This window comes from Mauremys reevesii, linkage group 2 (genome assembly GCF_016161935.1).
Source record: "Mauremys reevesii isolate NIE-2019 linkage group 2, ASM1616193v1, whole genome shotgun sequence".
In the NCBI taxonomy this organism is placed as follows: domain Eukaryota; kingdom Metazoa; phylum Chordata; order Testudines; family Geoemydidae; genus Mauremys; species Mauremys reevesii.
The window spans coordinates 75,140,028-75,161,925 of NC_052624.1; the positions used below are offsets into that span (position 1 = coordinate 75,140,028).

At 37.2% G+C, this 21,898-nt stretch overlaps 1 protein-coding gene across 1 annotated transcript in view; it reads left to right on the forward strand.

Annotated features, from left to right (window-relative positions):
* The window catches only part of STT3B (STT3 oligosaccharyltransferase complex catalytic subunit B), a 90,503-nt gene extending 70,806 nt beyond the window's left edge, over positions 1-19,697 (forward strand). Inside the window, exons 8-16 of the mRNA XM_039524361.1 lie at positions 2,233-2,281; positions 3,045-3,199; positions 4,476-4,687; positions 7,678-7,865; positions 8,435-8,606; positions 11,875-12,048; positions 13,381-13,494; positions 15,379-15,591; positions 18,026-19,697. Of these exons, the coding sequence (XP_039380295.1) occupies positions 2,233-2,281; positions 3,045-3,199; positions 4,476-4,687; positions 7,678-7,865; positions 8,435-8,606; positions 11,875-12,048; positions 13,381-13,494; positions 15,379-15,591; positions 18,026-18,106 (1,358 nt within the window). The 3' untranslated portion in view covers positions 18,107-19,697. The remainder of the gene's footprint in view (positions 1-2,232; positions 2,282-3,044; positions 3,200-4,475; positions 4,688-7,677; positions 7,866-8,434; positions 8,607-11,874; positions 12,049-13,380; positions 13,495-15,378; positions 15,592-18,025) is intronic.
* The last annotated feature ends 2,201 nt before the right edge of the window (positions 19,698-21,898 follow it).

Below are 21,898 nucleotides of genomic sequence, written 5' to 3' on the forward strand. Positions count from 1 at the left end.
GGTCAGTGGCAATCTGTTAAGCATATAGTGGGTTGTTAGACATGTTTTCTTGCTTTTAAAAGAAAAAGTATCTAGCTCATCATTTCTGTTACACATCTGGAAGATGTTTAAATGAGGCAAGCAAGTGCTTGTATTATTTGAAGCCTGTGTGTTTTCTTCTTCACAGTGCACTGAAGATAGAAGTTCAAATTTATATAAGAAAAAAGTCAAAACCTAGGAAACGTGTAGTTTTCTACTGTAAATTGTCCCTGGTCTTTGTAAACTATTGTAAATCATTATTTTCTCAAACAATGAAAAAGAACAGATAAACTAGGTTTGGGGGGGGAAAGTAAAAAAGAGATAGTGTACTACACAGTTCAAAATTGTGAAAACTGGGGATACACTTGATGATGTCCAGAAGTCAGAACAGAAAGGTAATGGTTCTCTTCCAAGCCCTGCCCACAAAATAAGATCCACCCACAAGTGATGCTGCTCACAATTTATTGTGCAGATCTTCAAAATATGGTCATGCAGACTTTCAGGGCTCTTTGGGTTTGACTCCCTCTCTTTGGGGTCCATATGCACTCCTGGACTCTGCTACGTACTTTGGGTTTAATTTCCACTAGGTGAGGCGTATGTGTCCCACTAGGCTTGTTGAGTTTGGCTCCCCTTTGAAGGTGCCTGAGATGCCCAGCTATGCTCTTTTAGGCTCCATGGTCATATCTTCTTGATAGGGAGAGGGAGGTAGACAATGTCTCCCAAGCCTGGTCACTTATGCCAAAATATCATTGAATATCTGAGTTAGCACTCAGTGATATGAATGTACAGTTGGCATCTCTGGAGCTATTTCAGCTTCTACAAATGCAGGCAAAGCCTCAAAAACATGAGTGGAGTGTAAAGGATGCTATCTCAGCAACCTTAACTGCTAGAGTTACTTTAAAAACATGTTTAAATAAAAGTTAAAATTCTAGAAAATATGGCAGTAAGAAAAAGATGTGCCAGTACACCATACTGATTGAGTCAGAACCCTGATGTCATCAAATCAGGAATTCACGCATTACTAATTGCTTTACAAATTGAAGTATGAATTTATAACATGTTTTTAAAAAAAATGCTGCTGACTTCAGTGGTCAAGGCTGTAACAGCAATCTTTTTGTTTTGCTGTTGAGCTGACAAGTTATAAAAAGAACAAATATAGATGTTAACAGATGCTTCCACAACTTGCTGGATGGTGATCTGCCTTCAGATACATGTGAGCAGCTCTGTAGGAACCTACAATATATTTCGATTTAGTAGTAGTAAAACTAGATCACCTCTACATCCATTTATAGAGGGTAAAACAAATAATATTGAAAACAAAGGGTAAATATATGTATCTCTGTGATTAAACAGAAGGTGTGGTTTGGGGGAAATAAACTCATGTTCACAAATTTGCCCTCACCACCACCTGTTACAGAATAAGAGATTAAAACTTTGAATCAGTTATGTTCAGCTGACATGCAGACTTGAGAGAACTTTTTCTTACTCCATGCATAAAGCCATATGGATTAAAAGATGAAATTTTATTTTTCATGCTTCAGCTTAATCCTTTTCTGTGTTTTCATTAAATGACAAATTGAAATGTGACAAGGGAAGGAAAAATAAAATAAATTCTTTCAGCTTGGAGATCTACAGTATCATTGCTTTCTTTTTGTGTTAGAGCCATGTTCAAAAAGCCTGACGCTTTTACATAAGGTTTATCAGGGTGTCCGAATACTAGTATGTATTCACTGTTGCATGTAGATACTGCAGTGATGGCATTATAGAAATCAAATGTTAGATGAAATGTTGATGACTTCGGAACAGTACTTTGCAAGGGAAGTATTTAGGTCTGTTCTGTTTTATTTTGATTGAATGACTCCCTTCTCCAAATGCTATAGACTGTCTTTGATTTTTGGAGCTTGTGTCTTAACTACTACTCCACCTTTTCATGATTTGTTGAGCTGTGTGAGTGATCATGACATAGTGTAAGTCCTGTAAGGCTGAGAATTCTTAGTTCCTTAAGAGGAGAATCATTGTTAGTTATGCATATAAACTGTGTATCATAGCAAGTCTATTTGACAGAAATAATTCCATAAATTATATGGGTTTTCATGACAGTTTAACTGTTTTAAGCTTTCATTGTAATATATACTTATGCAGACATCTGAAGAAATAGCTAAATCATTATAATTAAATATCTAAGCAGATTAGTTTTTTTCTTGACTTTTTCAGGTTACATTGCTCCATGGAGTGGGAGGTTTTATTCACTGTGGGACACCGGGTAAGTAGGGATAGAAGACTTGTGCATTATTTGTCCTGTTGAAATATAAAACACACACTTTCCATCCCACCTTCCCATCAATAAAAGCTCATATATAAATTTTCTACAAACTGTTTGGAGAGAGCATTTACATAACCTGTCTTGAAACTGTGACCAATGTAGTTCCAAACATTGACATTTTACTGAGTTTTTCCCTTATTGACAATTGAGAGGGTGTTCCTCAGAATGTTGCCTCTTTTAGATGTTTGTAGATAGGTAGGTGGCAACTATTTTAAAACTATCAAGATTCTAACTTCTGTGGAACTCTTTCTTTGAACCAAAAAAATATTCCCCAACTGAGATTTGAGACACTTGTGTCTATAACATACAGTATCATTTAAAATGTTCCATTAACATTTGGGGACAGATTTTTTTAAAAAATAGGGCACCTTTAAGTTATACCTGTGCAATATGTACAGACTTAGCAGACTTTGCACAAAACGTACAAGAATCTTTATGACAGTTATCTCACACACAGGTTTTTAGCACTCTTACATTTAGCATGCATAGGCATATGTCCAGTCTGTGAATAATTCCATTTTGAATATCATAAGATATAGGACCATATTATGTATTGAAAAGGTACCTCAAATTTCTGCTGAATAAAGTCTTAACATTTTAAATTAAAATGTTTACTTTTAAATTTGCTTTAGAATTCTGATTTATACAATTTTGGCAACTTCGTCATTTCAAAATAATTTGAACTGAATTTTTTTTAAACAAGGTATGCGAAAATTCACATCCCGATCATTGCCTCTGTGTCTGAGCATCAGCCTACAACCTGGGTTTCCTTCTTTTTTGATCTGCATATTCTCGTGTGTACTTTCCCAGCAGGGCTGTGGTTCTGTATCAAAAACATCAATGATGAAAGAGTCTTTGGTAAGAAAATATTCAAAAATTATTTTCTAGAATCTTGTCTTCATCAAAGTTCTGCTTCGTTTGGTGTGCTTTGCATCCCATAATAAAGTTGGTATGCATTTTGTATTAGAAGAAGGCTTCAACAACTGTGTTGTTGGATAAAGACGCTTTTGTAAAGTTTGCTGTTGCCACGTAGCGTTGAACACAATTTATAGCAATTTGATTTACTGGAGATGATAAAATATTTTCCAAGAAATAGGACGGAAAATATTACATTTCTTAATATGGTTCAATGTACCAACCAAAACCAGGGCTTTCAAGGCCCCTTAATTCTGCTCCAGCCCTTTGATCCAGCATGAAAGAGGCCAGAGTGCAGGGGTGGGGAACCTCATTTTTTAGTTAATACTTAAATCATATAATCCCTTAGTGAATTCCAAAATTTCCAAATTAAACTAGTGAAGGTCTGGAACAATTTCCATTGCAGATCTCCTTTTCTATAAACAATCAATTGTTAAAATTGATGACACAGTCCACATGGTTGAAACTGTCCTAACAACGTCTAAATAATAGTTGCTATAATAATTTCCCTGTCCAATGTACACAGGGGCGTTTTTTCTTGCGAAAGGCGCTCTTACTATTATAAAGGTATTCTAGAATGATAACATTGTTCTACTGGGGGATGGTGAGGGGGTTACCTTACAACATTGCTAGCAAAAACATGTTTAAGTGGTTGGAGGTATGTGCTTGGAATTGAAATGTTGACAACCCCCTGTAAATTTGCAAAATCTTATGGAGTGATTATATATGTCATGACTTACATTCACATCAGTTTTTATTTAATTCCTTACAAATTGTAATCTGATTTTTCTGTTTCAGTAAAATATCCAGTCTAAAGCCATTCTGCTGTATTTTTATCAAATGAAATTACACAATTTTCTTCCTTCTACCAGTTCATTTAGAGCGCTTTTTTGGTGAAATACCACAAGCTATTAATGAATATCAAAACTCTCCTCTAATTCTCATTAAAAGCTGCAAAGTTAGATTTTTAAGAAGCCTTTTGGGGATAAAAGGGATGTATGTAGATGTAACACAGTCTTTGTAAACTATTCAATAAGAGCTTTTTACAATATTTAACAAGATGTGTGCTATAAATGTGCATTATATACCAAGATGCTGTCAACCTCATTTAGGGGATATTATCTTTATTTCTGAGGCTAATTTAATGACCTAGTAATTTCTTCTGAGAATAGCTGAATGTTATTTTCTAAATGTCATTAATGGACTTCTGTCTCTGCAGTCGCTCTGTATGCAATCAGTGCTGTTTACTTTGCTGGTGTGATGGTTCGTCTAATGTTGACTTTGACTCCAGTGGTCTGTATGCTGTCAGCAATTGCTTTCTCCAATGTTTTTGAACACTATTTGGGTGATGATATGAAGAGGGAAAATCCACCAATAGAAGACAGCAGTGATGAGGATGACAAAAGAAACCCAGGCAACCTGTATGACAAGGTGAGCAAAAGAGATTGAGTCATTGCTGATATATCCTTATGCTCTTTTATACTAAGCATTACAGATCTTTCATTGGCCTTCATAACAAGGGGCAATATAGTCTGAGGTTCAAAGCTTCAATGTCAGAGCTTTGACAGGCTGAATTTCTTCATCTTAAAGCAAGGATTGCTGCAGTCTGATAAGGCATTACTATAAAATGGATATAAGACCTTGTGGGATTGTCTCTTCTTGGATGAGAAGTTGTGTACATGTGTTAAGCATTATTATTAATTTAAACAAGATGCCCTACACACTTTTACTGGATTCCAACCTTAAATGTTCAATTTCTCACATTTTATAATATGAGACCTGTGCAGCATAGGGGGTTCTTCTTACTCCTTTTAACTCTGATCCCTTATAAAGTACAGAGGGATTTGGACTTAAACACACTGACTTCATTCTTAAAACTATCAACCTTGTCTTGAGAGGCACAACAGTGGAAAAAGCAGAAGGCCGATGGTCAGGATAGATGTGCAGAGGAGCTTGTATCTCCCTGAACTGTGTGTCTTAACTCAGTGTGCAGACACTGACCTTGAATTCCAAATACACAAATATAAGAAATTGCATTCCAGGCTTTTTTTCCTACTCTAGCTATTTCTGGGGAACGCCTTGGAGGTCAGAACATAGCCTGTTTTTTGCCCAGTTATTTTACAGCTGTCTATAAACTACTGTTGTAGGTCTGGATCACTGGCATCAAGAAATTCAATATTAACGCTTAGAACAGACACCCACCAATAAGACACCGCAGTCACCCAAGTGTAACCATTTGGGAATCCATGTATTTGGTCCTTCTTCCCAGAAAGGTAGGATTGGAAGTTCATTTTCCTAAAGGATTAGCTGTACAGATTCTATCTGTCACCCATGTCGGTGTGTATATGAGGACACTAAAGGACCATATGCTTTCAAAGCATACTATCAGTATGCTGATAACTCTGAATTAAGGGCCTGATTGAAAGCCTATTGGAGTCCTTCCATTGACTTCAATTGACTTCAGTTGGTTTTGGATCAGGGATTGAATCTCCTTTACAGCAAAACTAAATTCTGCAGTCTCACTACTCTCCCCCTGCCTGCTGGAGAAACTAAATGCAGACTGGCTGCAGCTCAAACCTTAGAAGACTACAAACCTACCTGTTGGTAGAGAAAAACATTTAGCGGAATTAGGTGGGTTAGTGTTACAAGTGTACCATTTATTGATGGCATATGCCTACCTAATACCAGGATAATTTGTAAACTGGGAGTCCTATCAGATCCATCATGGCGCCGATGGAGCAGCAGTAGCCCATAATGCTTGTCCTAGCTGCGTCTAGCTAGGAGCTGTAATTGTTGCTGTCGTTTATGTGGACTTAGTGATGCTCAGACCTGCCTTTGTTAGCTCTGGGTAATGTGCCCTAATTAGGGCTACATTTGAAGCTTTAGCTATGAAGAATGCACATCTGTTTCCTTGCCAGCACATATTTGACATGAATTTGCCAAATAGTTTCAGCCAAAAAAAATTTCAGGACTTAGATGCCATTCACCAAATGGCTGTAGGAAGAGAAGATGGTGGTGAGATCCACCTTCATAGAAATGTCAGCCTGTTGGTGAAGGCATTCACCTGGGATGTTGGAGACCCAGTTCATCTTTCCACTGACTTCAGTGGTCTTTGAATCAGGCCCTTAGCTCAGAGTTATCATTCAGTCTTTCTTGTTGAAGCTGTTCCACTCTGGATAAATGAAGCCATTGGAGGAGGGCCTTGAACTTGGGTCTCCCACATCTTAGGTGAGCGCCTTACCACCAGACTCTAGAGTAATTCTCACTGTCTTCCCCTGGCATTCATTGTCATTCATAGTGGCAATGCATAGTTCTTTGACCAGAGAAATAGAGTGAGAATGACTCTGTAGTTAAGCACCCATTTCTAATCTCCTAGTGCTCAGACCCATTTTCCTTGCAGGAGTTATTCACCTGGGACAAACTTCAAAAGTGCCTAAGCAATTTAGAAGTCTAAATCCTATTGAAAGTCAGTTTTACCCTGGGAGATTATGTAGCGGCCTAAGGATTAAAGAAAAATGTATTTAGTGTTTTGGCTTCCCTGGGGAGGGTTACACAAACCAGGAAGTGGTGTGCAGGTATAACGCAATTACAAGCTTGCTGAGTTGAAGTCAGAATATTTTATTTGCCATGCAAATGTTTTTGTTTTTTCTAAATAGCAAAAACTTGCCATTATTTTCTCTCAAATACAGTGAAAAATAAAGGATTATATATTTTATTAAAAGATCATCTTCATAAATCTTACATTGCCTTTTTCCTGCTTATGAGGAAGATGGCTGCACATGGCTCCTTGATATTTGTGGTTTTGGCTAAGTTTGTATTGTAACACAGGAGACTTTGGTTATCTTTCCTTAACTTTTTTTTTCTTGCAGCAAATATAACAACTTCTTTCCCTCACCTCACCTCACCCTGCCTCAAAAAGATACTTAGGCCTCTTCTTTCCTTTTGTCACATCTAAAACAAACCAGAACACACCAAAGAGGTTCTTGTTTTTCTGAGGCAGAATTCATATATAATTTGGTTATAAAGCTAACCAAAATACTGTGCAAGAGGAATATCTCCTACCTACCCTTCACAATGGCAAGCTTTGTTTTTTGTAGCTCTTCTCAACTACAGAGGCCTTATTTTCACCTCTTACTTTGCCGTGCACTCAACTGTCACCTCAACAAGGCTCTGAAGCGTTCATCTGATGTGAGCATTTTATGCTATTAAGATTTTAGATGAAGAATCCATTTTACATGGTGCTGGATGTAAAAATCTCCCTGTACATATTCAGATTTGGAGGACTACTTCATTGATCTTTTTATTTACATGATATTGTGAGTTGGCAATGGTGTAGAGAAAGCTATTGGGTCCGTTGCCATGGCCAGAAAAACATCTTTTATATCTAAGCTGCTGTAACAGTTCAATTTGTGTTTATTCAGGCAGGTAAAGTGAGGAAACACGTATCTGAACAGGAAAAAACAGAAGAAGGACTGGGTCCCAACATCAAGAGTATTGTTACTATGTTGATGCTGATGTTGTTGATGATGTTTGCTGTCCACTGCACTTGGGTAACTAGCAATGCATACTCCAGTCCTAGTGTTGTTCTGGCTTCATACAATCATGATGGGTAAGAAAGCACTGTATATTTGAAGGCAATTTGTAAAGGCAAATTTAAAAAAAACAGTTGGTGGGCTCTTGGGATTGGTATCTCGAGTTGTTTTGCCTTCCCTTTCAGCTTCTTCCATTCTATTTCTGTAATCTCAGATGTGACCTAAATATTCAATTTCTAATCCCCCCGCCCCAATCCCAACAAAATGGTAAAACTAGTTTTATGTGGTCAGAAGTAAAAACATCAAAATATTTGACTGGCTTAATTTAAAAACAATTTGTAAGCTAGCTTGTGATTACAGATAATGTGATAGATGCCCATAGTTCATCCAAGTATAAACTCTGTACTTGAATGTACTATTCAAAATACAATTTTGTCACCCCCTTCAAAAGTTTTGTTTTCTTACTAGCCAGCTGTCATCAGGTTAATCAGAGCTCTTGAGTGCATGTCTTCAGCAAACTTACTTTAGAAGAATTATGTGTGTATGCAGATTGTTTTGAGCATCTCCACAAAGCAGTAGCCACCTAGTGGTTAAATTGGCGCTGACATTAGTTTGAATATAGGCTAAACTGATGCTTCTCTTTCAGCACTCGGAACATCCTGGATGATTTCAGAGAGGCATACTATTGGCTAAGACAAAATACAGATGAACATGCTCGAGTAATGTCTTGGTGGGACTATGGCTATCAGATAGCAGGAATGGCCAATCGGACTACTTTAGTTGATAACAATACCTGGAACAACAGCCACATAGCCCTGGTAAGGAAGGTAGTTTTATATACTCAGAGGTTAAAAACATCAAAATATCTGGCTGACTTTTACTCTAAAAACAATTTTATGTTGTTTACGCATAGCGTGGTTTTAAGAGAATTGCTATAGAATGAGGGATGGAAGGGGCCCAGAAAGGTTTGGCATATGTTAGAACTCCAGTGTGAAAGATTGCTTTCCAAATTAAAGAGTTAGAATGTTTTTAATTCACATACAAAATATCTAAATCTAAACAGTATGATCAAAATATGAAAACAGTGGTGCTGATTCAATCTTGCATTACACTGAGGTAAAAAATACATGCTGCAACTAGATTGTCATGGAGCAAAATTATTAGACACTAGAACTGGGTAATCTTGAAATCTAATTTGATAGTTGATTTTTTTCCCCCTTAAATTATCTTTAAATAAAAGATTATTCTGAGAATAAAGACTGTGCATCAAAATAGGGAAATGTAAATTTGTAGCTATCTAAACTTGAAGCCCTCCCACAATATAACTCCTTTTGGCAGTTTTCTGTTCCTCTTCTAGTTCCTAGAGCCTCCTGACTGCTACATAGATGGGTGGGTTGGTCTCTGCTAATGTAGCCCTCCCTGGACTCTGTTTTTGAATCACTTTCCCCAGTAGTTAGTTCCAGAACTGGTCATCTGCTACTCAGTTTTGCTAAGCAGAATTAAAGTGAAATTGACCTACTTCATCAGTTTCACTGCTGCCTACTAGATTCTGAATAGCTCTGTGAAAACTGACAAGATTCAGATAAGTTTTTACTCAGCTGAAACTTGGGAAAGCTCTGAGCAGCAACAGAGGCACTAGAGCTGTCTGTGCAGACTCAGGAAGACAGCATTATATCAGTTACATTTGGTTAATAGTTGGAATGTTTTTCTTCAGAATTGCAAGGGATAGGCACAATTTGTGTGTGTGTGTCATTCCCTACATCTCAGGTGAGTAGAAATTTTAAGTCCTGTGTATTATAGGTGGAGCTGGTAGCACTGCCTATAGTTAAGGTTGCCTGACATTTCCTGTGAGACCTTTAAATAAAACCTTATTTTCATTTGTTTATAACTTTTCCAAACTTTAACTGTTTGAGCTCAGATTTTCCAGGTCAGATGCCATGCATTATGATAAAATCTTTAATTACATGATCACATGCTATTTTTTCCCACAGGAACCCTTCTTCATTCACTGCACAGTATATGGACAGATATGAGAATGTATCAGGATTATGTAGTGAAGGAGGCTGAGGCAGTAATCCACCAGACATTTATTGCAGTAGTTGGTGTGGAGCGAATGAGGCAGAGGATTGCAGGAAAAGGAAGGATGGTCTTATGGTTATAGAGGTTGCCTGCCCCCCTAGAGACTTGGATTCTATCCTTTCCTCTACCACAGAGTTCCTGTGTGATGCAGGACAAATGACTGAATAAATATATTCATAGTTGATCCTAGTTATGTGTTCCTTGTTTTCTGGATGCCCGGTGTGAGACAGCTGGGGCCAGACTGGCAGATCCTTTTCAAACTCACTGCTTTCCAAGATATAGTCCCCCATTCTGTAGGTATGGCCTGCATTCCTTGCTCTTATATGTGTAATTTTTGCATTTGACTGTATTAAAACACGTTTTGTTTGAATGGGCCCATCTTACCAAGCAATCCATATCACTTGATTTGACTGTCCTGTCTTTATCATTCTTTACCATTCTGCCAAGCTTTGTCATCTACAAATTTTATCAGCAGTGATTTTATATTTACTACAGATTCTTGATGAAAATGTTGAATAGCATCAGACCTAATACCAATCCCTGCAGAAGGTGACTAGAAACTCCCCCACTATATGATTCCCCATTGATACATATTTTTGAGATCTGTTGATTTAGCCAGTTCTTAATCTAACGTGTGCTTTGATACTGTGTTGTGCTAATCTTCGGCTGTAATCTCTGTGCCTTAGTTCTCTCCTGTAAAATGGAGATATTACCACCCAATTTCACAGGGGTGTTGTAAAGAACTGTTTTTGTGAAGAACTCAGATACTATGGGGAGAGCACAATAGAAATACCATGTGGATATTAACTATTCTGTATTCAGTACAGAGTTTGAATGGTTGTGGAGAGAAAGGGTGGAGAGAGAGAAAAGGCTTAGATCCACACCCTGGATAACTGCCGATTCACTGAATGAAGGGTCCTGTGGAAAAAATAGTATATGACCATGTAATTAAAGATTGTATCATAATGTATATGCATTAGGAGGCCAAATTTAATGTTGCATGGGTCACCTTAAGTCTGGCATTTCCTAGCTTTAAGTTGTTGACTTAACAACATTCTTTAAATTTTAATTTTTGATGTATTTTAACATAAGGAATTTGCACATAAAACAGTTGCCATAGTAATGTATGTCTTAGTGATGTATTGCTATACTTTAAATTTAAGAAGCTCAACAGTAAATGAAAGTGGTGCAGGTGTTGACCTTGTAAGTGTATCTTCTCTATCTCCAGTCTGTTTTTGTTAAAAAAAACTCTGGAAAAACAACTTATATGAGAGATTCTGGCTATGGTTAATAAACTTTTTTTTCTTCCCCATATATTACCTTTTGACCTAAAACTTATCTGTAGTGTTTGAACTTGAAGAGCTTGTCTTGGTGGTTGTTTTTTAAAACCTAAATGACTCCACCCTGTAAATGTAATGGGGGAGAACAGAGAGCGAAAAGAAAGACACACACACACGCATTCCTATCCCTCTCTGCCTTTTGGTTATGTAGACACAATGAACTCAATGAAAGTGAAAAATGGAAAATTAAGTTGCGCTTTAAAGAATTTCTGTTGAAGTTATCACAACTTTTTAAAAATATTTTTCATTGTGCACTGGGCCACCCTGCCAAACAGCATCTCCTTTATCTGTTGGCAATTCAAATGTAGTTTGAAGAAGCAGTAGAAGAGCAAAAAAAGTTGTATAACTGTCCTATATACTGTAAAGCTCAGTCTAACAGACACCGATTTTTCCCATGAAGAATAAAATAATTTTCATAGGGATTGGGTTCTTCGGTTTCCAAATAAATGGAGGAGTAATGGGTTTTCTTTATACAGAATGAGATGAACAAGGTCTGTGAAGGGTAAATGCATGTGTTTTGGACCAGAGCCTCAGCTTGTGTTAAGTGGTGTAGCTCCATTGACTTCAGTAGAGCTACAGTTATTTACATCAACTGAGGATCTGGCCCTTTAGCTTGCTGGGAAGCAATTGTACAGATACTAAGATATTTGTGCTTGTAATATTGTAGGTGGGAAAAGCAATGTCATCAAATGAGACAGCAGCATATGAGATCATGAGGAGTCTGGATGTGGATTATGTTTTAATTATTTTTGGAGGTGTGATTGGCTACTCTGGTGATGATATCAACAAGTTCTTGTGGATGGTGAGAATAGCAGAGGGCGAGCATCCCAAAGATATCCGGGTAAGTGGAAATGTAAACAACAAATCTAGGAGTAGTGTGTCCCTGGCAAAATACAGTATTTCTGTTGGATCCATTTTTTGGTATCATATGGCAATAGCTTATCTCGAATCCCATCATTAACTAAAATGTCACTTTTCTGGTGTGACCTTATCACAAAGGGGAAATCTATATGTTTTATTACCATTTTATTTGATAAAATGTGTTAAATCATATGGGTTTTTAGGGTTCTTTCATGTTTGGATGGCAGAGAGTGATAGTCTGCTGTCTTTCAGTTTATGTATAGTCTTGAAGGGTCAGTCATTTTAAAACTGTACATTTTTTAGTCTGTTTCATCTGTGGAATTGAAAACTGTTACTGAAAGCACAGGATATCTACTGTAATAGCCTGTGTGGGTCACAGTGTGACCATTGAGCTTTGAACTGAATCACCAAGGGATGTTCTGAACATTTAAATAGTTACTGTTAAGGAGCTGGTTTTTTAGTTTTTATACTACAGTTCCAGGAAATGAATTTCTACCACACTGAACTATGGGCTATAGGAGAGTAGAAGGATTTTACTTATATTGTAGGGTAGGGGAATATCCACATTTTCTAAATCAAGATGCTAGTTCTGCAGTTCTTGAATATTGCAGGAGAAGACAAGCAACAGTCTTAGTAGACAAAGTAAAATGCTGTAAAGTGAGCAGATGTAAGGGAGCAATCTGTTCCGTTAGTTAAAATTCAAGCACATGTCCAGGGACAGTAACCACAGGCCTTTGCTTGACTTTTTTTTTTAAATTTATTCTACACAATCAACAGTTCCATTCCCTAAATGTTAAAATGTGTGGTTTCAAGTGTGTTGTGATATAAGCATGAACTATAGGTTGTATACACAATAGCCACAAACCTAGTTATGTTATTCCAGAATAATTAATAGTAGTTCAGGTGCATAAAGCATAAAATACTAATTCTGGTAGATCCCAACTAAATTATACACCTTATTTGATCAATAGATCAGAATATTGGTGTTCTCCAAGAACTGTTTACTATAGAAATACTTGCAAAAACAAGTCATGTGTATCTACATACAATAAATGGATTATCAAGATCATGTCAGCTAGGGGGTAAATTTGTTCAGTAAAACTGATGTTGCACAACCTCTGCCTTAGTTACACAGCTGTTATGCTATAGTTAAGGTTGAGCCTCACTTTCTGTATAAAAGACAACTTCCCTTATATGTATATTTAAAATACAGAAGATAGTTTACACACTTTATCAAATCCCATCAGTGTGAATCTTTTGGAAGAGGGAATGAGACTTCCTTGTTGGTTTTTTTTTTTTGTTTTTTTTTTAGGAAAGTGACTACTTCACTCCACAGGGGGAGTTCCGCGTAGACAAGGCAGGTTCTCCAACGTTGCTGAACTGCCTCATGTATAAAATGTCCTATTACAGATTTGGAGAAATGCAGGTTAGTGGTATCTGGAACTTTTTTCCACTTATTAACAGTTTTTTTTCAGCTCTTGTCAGTCGTCTGTAGTTTGCTTGTTCAATGTCAGCACCAGCCCCCTGCCATTTATCAGTCCCTTATTAAAACCCCTGATGTGTCTATCAAGTCCTAGGTACACAGGATCCTGCTAGCTCTCTATCTACAGTTATTCTAAATGGATTGAAAACATTTGCTTGTAGAAAGACCTCTCAGTAGTATCTGTTGTGTTTGACACCTATAAACTGTCTGCTAGGACCATGTGGCGTAGAGAGTTGCAGAATTGCTTTTCAGATTCAAATATTTGTTTGGGCTAAAATGAACTCCTACATCAGTTTCCACCACTGGAGAATACAGTTCCCTGGCAGATGAGATCATGTCAACTTTGTAAGAATAAGGTTATCACTAGTATCTCTGAAAGTATAAAAATCTGCCATTTGTTAATTTGGTTAATTGAGATTTCTTATTTGTAATCCAATACTACACAAATGGGCATTTGAAGAAAGGTAATGAAGTATGGAATTGAATCACTTCAAATGGAACTTGAATTGCATGAGAATGGAAATTTCTTGGAGAAGAGGTTATGCTATTGCTAAATAGAACCCCCTTTTTATTTAATTTGACTTTGACACAAAGCCAAGAAAATTGTTGTCATCTTGATGAGGTTTTTTTATTTAATGTTAGCTTTCATTCTGCTAGTGAAGAGATGGAAATCAGTGCTATCTTAATTTGCAAAGCTAATGTAATGCTTTTGCAAAAAATTATGACTATGGTATGTAATCTTTAATTTGCTCTAGCAGTTCTAGTGCTGTTCTCTAGACTTTATCTTGGACCCTTTGCTGCTGCTTTATATTCATCTCTGTTTCCTCGGGCAGACCTTTGAATTTAGTTATTCACTGTAAGCAGTAATCTTGCTGAAGAGTTGCACTTCAAGTTATTCTTTTTATGCCATAGTTTTTCATTTATGTGGAACCGTGCTTAAACAAATAAATTACCTGTTCTCTTCCCCGGAATTTTACGCTAAGGGTCACATTGGCACCTTACTGTTATCTAAAGGCTTCACCTCATTCTCACAAATGTGGCTGATAGCTGTTTCTCCTCCCACCACTCCCCCATTGGAATGACAGTTAGCATAAATTAAGGTTTACATCTGTGAATAAAGTTTATTAATCTTAGTTATTCATTCATGCTTTCCTTTTCCATTTTCCGCATCTGCTACTTGCCTTGTTTTAAGTCCATAAAACTTTCTATTCTCGTTTTCCTGTTCCCCTTTTGAGTGCCCTTCCATGTCTGATACACAACACTAAATTCATTATTCATATAAGTGGGTAGAACTCTGAGATCAGTGGGCCTCATGCCTGTTTAATTTCAGGACTGACTTTGGCATATAGAGCCAACACAAGGAAGTTTGGATGTGTAGTTTCATATTCTTCCATGCAGCATTTTCATTGTAAAGAGAGGGCAGAGAGAAAGCATCCATGTTTATAAGGCACCACAGGCTCTTGCACTTTGGACATTCATGCTCTCCTGTCATTGTTCTTGTTTCCTTTCTGAATAAGGAAATGAGACTCACCACTGACACCGGTGACTTGGGTCATAATGCAGAAGACATAGTACAAGTATCAGTCATTTGATCAGTTTCCTTTCCAGTTGTCCCAACAACTTGAGCTCTAGTTTTGCTGACTAACAAAAAGCCGTGGCTTCAGGAGCAGTAATGACATTGCACAGCAAATATTCTCTTCAGATTCTTTTCCCCGCTAAAGCAGTTTAGGTCTAGCCCAGGGAATGGTTACATGTGGAGCACAGCTCAGTTAGCAGTGATGTATTGCATATTTTTTTCCAAACTGATGTGTAACATTAACTTTATAGCTGGATTTTCGGACACCACCAGGATTTGATCGCACACGCAATGCTGAGATCGGCAACAAGGACATTAAATTCAAACATTTGGAGGAAGCCTTTACATCAGAGCATTGGCTTGTAAGAATATACAAAGTGAAAGAACTAGACAACAGAGAGACATTGGACCATAAACCTAGAGTAACCAACATTTTACCAAAACAGAAGTATTTGTCAAAGAAGGTGGGTTCCCAGTGAAGTAACTCAAAAGGGGCAACAAACTGTTTTATTTGTTTTTAACAATAAATCACATAGCTGGTGAGTTATAGGTTTCCACTAGCCAGATCTTTTTATGATACGGTTCATTCATATTAGTCTCCAATATCAGACCTGCCTGCTGGTAATAATTGTTAATTTACTGTCTGCTTAACCTGTGAGCATGTGAAGACATAAGGCTAGATTTTTATTTTATTTTTTTAGACAGTGTTGCTAACTGGCACTAGGTTGTGTCACTGGCTGTTACAAATCTTAAACAGCTCCATGTAAATTGAAGTATACTCTCCAAAGTACATCAGTCATGTTTCAGTAACTGGCTCACCAAGTAAAAAATAATGTGGAAGTTGCTTTCTGAACCTGTTTGTAAATAGTGATGCCTAGAAGTTTCAAAATGACATTTTTGTATGAAATAAATTAAATCTGAACCTTTTGTTGATGGAACTTAAGTGTCTGGCTTCTTACTCTTTGAAATCATCTCACTTAAAATGTTCCTTTGTTTTAAACACATTTCATATTTTGGTCTTGGTGTGTTTTGTCTATTATAATGGAGTGTTGGGGGGGGGGAGTAGGGTGTTGCAGAGGAAATGAAAGGAAAAATCTTTCAAAGCAGCTGCTAGCAGCCCTGTGATATGCAGTGATTTATCCCAAGGAGGAGTCCCAAATCTTGTCAAGTGAACAATGATAGTACCACTATTAAACTAGTGCATAACATACAATTATTAAGGATACTTTATGGATACAAAATGTTTGAACAGATTTTACCAATGTCTCTAAGGTGCTTTGATGGCACAGTCCAATTAGACTGTAATTGGATTGGTAGAGAGGAATCCATTTTGAACCATTTCACTGGTAATTGGTAACGTGCCTTTAGAGTTGAAGTCATAATTTAATGCTAAACATGAATATTTTGAATTGGTCTTCATTGCCAGGGGGCCTGGACCTTCGTTTTTTCAGTTTAAACTTTATAGTAAAGTGCCAATTGCACTTGAACACTTGAAATTCAAGTTGTAGTATTGACATAGTTATGGTATGACAACTTCTGAAGTCCCCTGTTGTTAATAACCCTAACCATACTTCTGGCAGCTGTATTCCAACCCATTTGCTCTCAAGCTAAGACAGGATAAAAGTATGGTCAGCATTTGGATATGAGATGTAAATTCTACATACTGTATAAATGTCTCCATTAATTATCAGTGAACCAGCAGGTTGCTAATGCAGCTAGGTGTCTAGATAAAGCCTTAAAAGGATCTCTTGTAACTATATGAGCAGTATCTTCCTGGCCAATCTCCAACTTGCAAAATTATTCTGTCCACATGAACCCTTGAAAATTCAACATATATTAGCTTAAGCTGTTATGTACAGTGCCTGTGCATGGTTACATAGTTATCAGTAGTAGATGAATTTATATGTATAAATGTCATAACCCTTGGTAAAATGAAGGGTGCATTCTAAATGTTACAATTAAGATCTCTGCTTTCCAGCTTCTTAAAGGGATGTAGTTTCTATTTCCCATTGTCAGTGGCTTGCAGGTGAGCCTGACAAGCAAATTGCATATAGGATGTGCTGGAGCAGCTGGACTTCGTATTCTGTTCTTTGGGACAAATTAAATACACAATCTGACTGTTTATGGTCTCCCATAGACATAAATACAATGAAAATAACTCTTAGTCCTTTCATTAAAATAAGTATCTGCTCAGCCTAAAATTTGGGACATCAAATAGAAAATTAAATAGCCCTCTTTGCTCATTTAATGTCCACTTAGGGCCCAACTCAGGCTCCAAAACTGATTGTGCGGGATAAAAAGGCTAGAACTCCCATATCCTGTGCATGTTAATTTATTCCTTGAAAACATACAGATGTTAATAGTTGCTCTAATACAGTCCATCAGTAATATAGACATAAGTTGTTATGTTCTGTTTACACTAAACTACAGTTCTGTGAGTGATAGACTTAACCCGGTCATCCTTGCAAAGATGAAAACTCTGTTACCCAATACTCAGTTCTCTGGAAACTTTTCCTTTCCAAGTTTGAGACTAATGTTCTCCCCTGTTCTATGTGTCATTTTTGCTCTGTGTCCTTAATCAAGCTGAATTAGAATCTTTGCTCTTATTAGCATCAGCACAGCTGATGGACTTGTGGATCTTGCAACAAACGGCTTGTCATATAACTTTGTGAAAGGGGAGGATGTTGGGTTTGTTTGGGTTTTATTAAAGTAGTAGCCTGAGACTAGTCTGCCATATGTTTAACAGTTTTAAAATAAAAGGACAATATGAAGTAGTTTTGGCCCACTATCTAAATTTACTTTAAAAAAAAAAAGTCCAACGATTTTAGCACAGCATTACCATGTAAATTCTAGAGCATTATAATTAACTAATGCAATGTATTCTGTTTTTCTTTTTAGACTGCCAAAAGGAAGCGGGGCTACATTAAGAATAAACTAATTTTAAAGAAAGGCAAGAGACCCAACAGGAAGACAGTTTAAATACACTGTTCTGATTGCTAATACGAAGCAGTTGTCCTTGAGATAACCAGTCTTTGCCTTTAGCTCAAGTCATGTTTCACAGCAACATGAGGGTACAGAACCATCATTGGTCCAGATTATTGTACAAAATTTTCAGGCAATGTCTGATTTAAAAAATGTTGGCTTATTGAGAACAGCTGTTTTAGATTTGTAATGTGAAGCAAGACAGAGCTGCTGTCCAAGTCTAGCAGCAGATTTTTGTTTCTTGGTACATATTATCCTTCAAATCTGTTGAGAATTTGGACTGATTGCACCAAAGAACCCTCTAATTTGGTCCTTGGCACATGCATACTTGTCAATTTTTTTAAAATATACTTCAGCTGAATAAGCAATATGTAATGTAAACTGGAATGGTGAAATCTGTAAAGTGATGAGTTTTTCCAACCTGTTGATTTTTTTAAAAACAATTAAGAGACTATGGAGATCTTTGTAATTCAGCTATTAGAAAACACGGATTACTCTCCCTTCTAGTATTTATTTACATGGGTTTATTAAATGTACTTTCTCTATTGCTGTAAATTTTTTGGTCTGGACTATAAGAGGCAAGCTACATTTTCAGAAATAACTGGACATATTACAGTACTTGGATGATAAGTTTAAATTGAACAGGCTGCTTTTGTTAAAAAAACAATTGCAGTATTGCTGCCTTACACAGCACAGATCTTGTATAATGTAGATATAAGGGCTAAATTTGTATCTTTCTGAAAATCTGAAGCAACATTAATGAATGCTACTGAGCACTACAACAGCTGGTGTTTCAGAACTAAAAAACTAATTTTGTGAAATGTTTACATGGTAAAACAAATACACCTTTTTTAATTTAAAAAAAAAAAAGGTTGACAAGTATACAAAATTCCCTTTCTGTGGCTATTCGGAGAGAGAGAGAGGGTTTATAAACCCCAACCTACCTTTTTTTGTGAGGGCAGGTGAGGGTTTGGGGGGGGGTTGGGGAAAGGATTGTTTCTCTCTGCATTTTTATTTAGGGTGCTTAATCAGTTGATGAAACTTCTGCTTTAGTGCTATTTGCTTTCTTTTATTTTTTTTTAAGTGACAATTGTCAAATTAAATGCACTAAAATACAAATGGAGATTGAACATGTTCACTTTCCAGCTATAGGAAACTTTATACAGACTTGAAAAATTTCTTGTTCTTTTAATAAAGTGAAAGAGAGGGTTTTTGCTGTTTATTTTCCTGCCACAGGATGCAACTCATTTTTATATAAGCAAATCTAATTTACACCAGAAGTGTTGGTGTAAAATGCAGAATAGTATGTACCTTTCATGAAGAAAATGTAAATTTACAATATTCAGTGAGAATGTTACTGCTGATTTTTCCCAAGGTGTAGAATATTTTTTTGATTTATAAACTCCTTTTTGAGCTTAATGGTTCTTTTACAGACCAATACTACAGCTGCAACATTTTCACAGAACTAAAAATTCTGGATTTCTGACCCTTTGCCCTTTTGAGATTTCATTTTACTTTGTTGCTTTAAAGCTCAATGCAGACCAGTTGTTAACTATAGGGGAAAATAAAGTTAATTCAAGTTTTGTGTTAAGGTGTCCTGTCATTTTTGCTCTTAAAATGAACTTGAAAAATTGTTGCTCTTCTACTAGCATGAATTCTTTGGCCCACTAGAGGAGATTAAAATGTAGGATTATTACAATTTGATCAAGCTATAAACATGTCTAAGAGACACTTCCACTAATTTAATCCCTTCAGTGAAGGTATAATTCTACATTTGAGATCATGTTATAGTCCGTGTCTGCACTGAGTTCACCACAGGATTAAGAAGAAAAAAATTGCCCATTATGAAACATATGTTACTTCATATGAAAATTCTCTACTTCATCATTTTTGCCTCAATCACTAAACTTGCAAAACAACATTAAGCTTGGGCCTGCTTTAACAATGCTCTAAAGCCTTTGTTCTCAAATTCTGTGTTCTTCCAAAAAATAGTTAAGTAACCTTACTTGGTCATAAAGACTACTCCACTTCCCAAAGTGCAAAGTTGTTGGCCTTTGTGGGAGGATTGTCAGAGCTGCTATTACTGCTTCAGTGAAGCCACAGTAATTCCTAGTAATTTAACCATGTTCCTTTCCACGTTAAGTCTATTCCTAGAAAGTTCACAAAATTGTAGAACCCTCTGTGAATTGCTATTCACAGAGGGTTCAGGGAGCAGCTACTATCTTTCCCCACACATGCATGTTGTCTTCAGGGAGCAGCTACTATCTTTCCCCACGCATGTTGTCATTAAGTCCCACATGCATATTTTTAAGAGACATATAGTTTGAGCTTTACAGTTTGCCATCTGAAGAAAGAAAGGCAATCTTGTTTAGGCACAGAACCAGGATATTCAAGTTCAGTGCCTTAATCTGATAGACTTCCTGTACAACTTTAAGCAAGTCCCAGAGTCTGCTCAGTTTCTTATCCTTGTACTGCAATTAGATTGAAGATTAATGAGATGTTCAGCTACTATGGTGATTGTTATAGAAAAATTTATAAATACATTAAGGAATCTATGCTAAGCACCAGCAGCAGGTGAGGAAGTGAGCCAGCTCCATGGGAAAATTACTTACCTGTAATTCTACTTACTTTAAAATACTATGTCAGAATTTTTTATTTTCACTTCCTAGCACTGAAAAAGAACAACAGGCTTGCTTATTAAGGAATGTGTACCGTTGAAGGAAGTGATAGCGTAGCTGAAAACAAACCATGTCAGCTACCAGCATTTCCATACCACCATGTTGCATATAAATATACTACCTTCTACTCACTCCTTTGAATTGCACCTATTGTGCTGGGGGCTAATTCAAAATGTATGATTAATCACGTCCAAAACTCTGAGGGATGGTAGGTAAAAACTTATCTGCAGAATTACAGGATTTCTGAAAACACCACTCAGCACATGTGATGGGGCAACTAGGGAACAGGATGGGTAAAATACTTCATCTGCCTCCACTAGGGAGGTTCTTGCCAGCTACTAGTGTAATAGTGGAGTGATTAAACAAACATTTAAAAATCAGTTTGATTTCTTACACTTGCTGAATAACATACTTCAGCTGCTGGTTCTGTGGTTGACCACAGAGTGTGGAGAGGTGTTCTGTTTGTCAGTCATTGACATGAAAGTCTGCCATCCTCTATGTGGAACCTAAAAGTCTGCCAGCAGGCAAATCTACAACTGTCCACCCTTGAGGCAGCAGAACTCACCACTGTGGCATGCACCAGCAGTACAGGGCATCTGAATCTAATGGCAGACCAGTATGCACTAGCTTAAGCTCCTGCTATGTATGTTGCAGAGGTAAATTTCCCAGGGTCAAGCCTTTCAAAGCTCCACCTGGCTATTGCGTCACAGATTACCAAGCCTTCAAGGATGGCAGTCCCCGTGGTGAAAATCCAAAGGGGGATTCTAAATGAATCCCAACATCATAGGTCAAGAGGCCGGGGCACAGTATCATAATTGCAGCAGGTCACTCCTTGAGCAGAGCCACCTCTATAACAAAGGCATCATGGGAAGACTGGGCAAGAGGTAGCTGTTACCTGTAGTTAAATGTGTTCTACCCCCTTCAAGACTAGCTAGCTGTGCCCCACCTGTCAGTCGCTGGTCCAAAACCACCACCTTGGGCACAGGTTCTTGGCTCACATACCTTAGGTATGGCTCATAGATAAAAATCTTGCCCAGTTTCAGCTCAATCAGCTTTCTTGGAAATCTGCCAAAACTGGAAAGGCTCTTCCCCTGTAAGTTTTTGCTGTCTT